General features: G+C 44.3%; 1 protein-coding gene across 1 annotated transcript; it reads left to right on the top strand.

Moving 5' to 3' along the window:
- Window positions 1–278: 278 nt before the first annotated feature.
- LOC137035087 (atypical chemokine receptor 2-like) lies at window positions 279–1,172 on the top strand. Its single transcript, XM_067408355.1, has one exon. It carries the CDS (start codon window positions 279–281, stop codon window positions 1,170–1,172), a length of 894 nt encoding a protein of 297 aa, XP_067264456.1.

Genomic DNA, 1,172 nt, shown 5'->3' with positions numbered 1-1,172 from the left:
ACACTCTAATAAATTCTGGGCGTTTCAACCCAAATTTGGGTCCAATATGGACAAACCCAGCCGTTGTGTTAAATTAAAATACATTTTTAAACCCACGTTTTGGTTTGTCTATATTTGACCCAAATTTAGCATTTTTTAGACTGTGCATTTGCATGCTTGTTTGTTCACATTCTCCACAAGACCACAATTGTGATCAAGGTTCACTTCCTGAGAATACATCCTCAACTAATGCTGGGCAAACCTCAAACTTTATTCACATCAGCAACTGGCAGGTGAACATGGAGGACCAGAGCATTTCGAATAGCTCTCTGTTTGCCAGTCCCTCCCTGGAAATGCTAACATCCAGCACTGTTCTGGGATTGTGCTGTGTTCTGGGTGTACCAGGTAATCTAGTGGTGCTGGTCATGCTCGCCCAACATTTAAAGGAGGGCAGCTTCACCCCAAAACTGATGCTGAGTCTTGCTGTCTCAGATCTACTGAGTCTCATTTTTTTGCCTGTGTGGATCTATGCCCTTCTGAACGGATGGGTTTTTGGCAGAGGTCTTTGCAAGTTTTTTTCCTATGTAGTGTACTGGAGCCTCTACAGTAGTGTGCTTTCTGTCACCTTGTTGAGTGTGCAAAGGTATCTGCAGGTGCTGTATCCACAGCGATGGGCGAAGCTTGGAAGGAAGGGCCAAAATGGGCTGATTTTTGGGATATGGGCATCAAGTGGAGCTTTGGCTTCTTACACTCTCTATTACCGAAGCGTCGAGCAGAAGAAGGACGGGCTTCTACACTGTTATCAGGATTATAGGAATAATCTAGAAAAAATAATTGTCTTACTTGTTGAGACTCTAGTGATGTTTATTGTGCCTCTCTTCAGCCTGTTGTGCTTCTACCTTCGACTTCACCAACGGATAAGTCAGTCAGCTTCCTTCAGCAGCCACAGGCTTACAAAACTGGCCGTCAGAATCGTAGTGGCCTTCTTCATCTTCAGCACCCCCTGTATGATTAACAACGTTGTTTCAGTTGTAGTGTCATGGGAATCAGATGCCAGCCACAATGTAACCGGAGCTCTCTTCTTTATGAACAGTTGCATGAACCCCTTTCTTTACGCCTTTTCTGCTCGAGCACTGCGATCCAGAAGTAGACATTCAGATGAGCCACAACAAATTCAGAATGAAACTGAGTAA

This window comes from Chanodichthys erythropterus, chromosome 13 (assembly GCF_024489055.1).
Source record: "Chanodichthys erythropterus isolate Z2021 chromosome 13, ASM2448905v1, whole genome shotgun sequence".
NCBI classification, from domain to species: domain Eukaryota; kingdom Metazoa; phylum Chordata; class Actinopteri; order Cypriniformes; family Xenocyprididae; genus Chanodichthys; species Chanodichthys erythropterus.
This window is presented reverse-complemented; position numbering and strand designations above follow the sequence as displayed.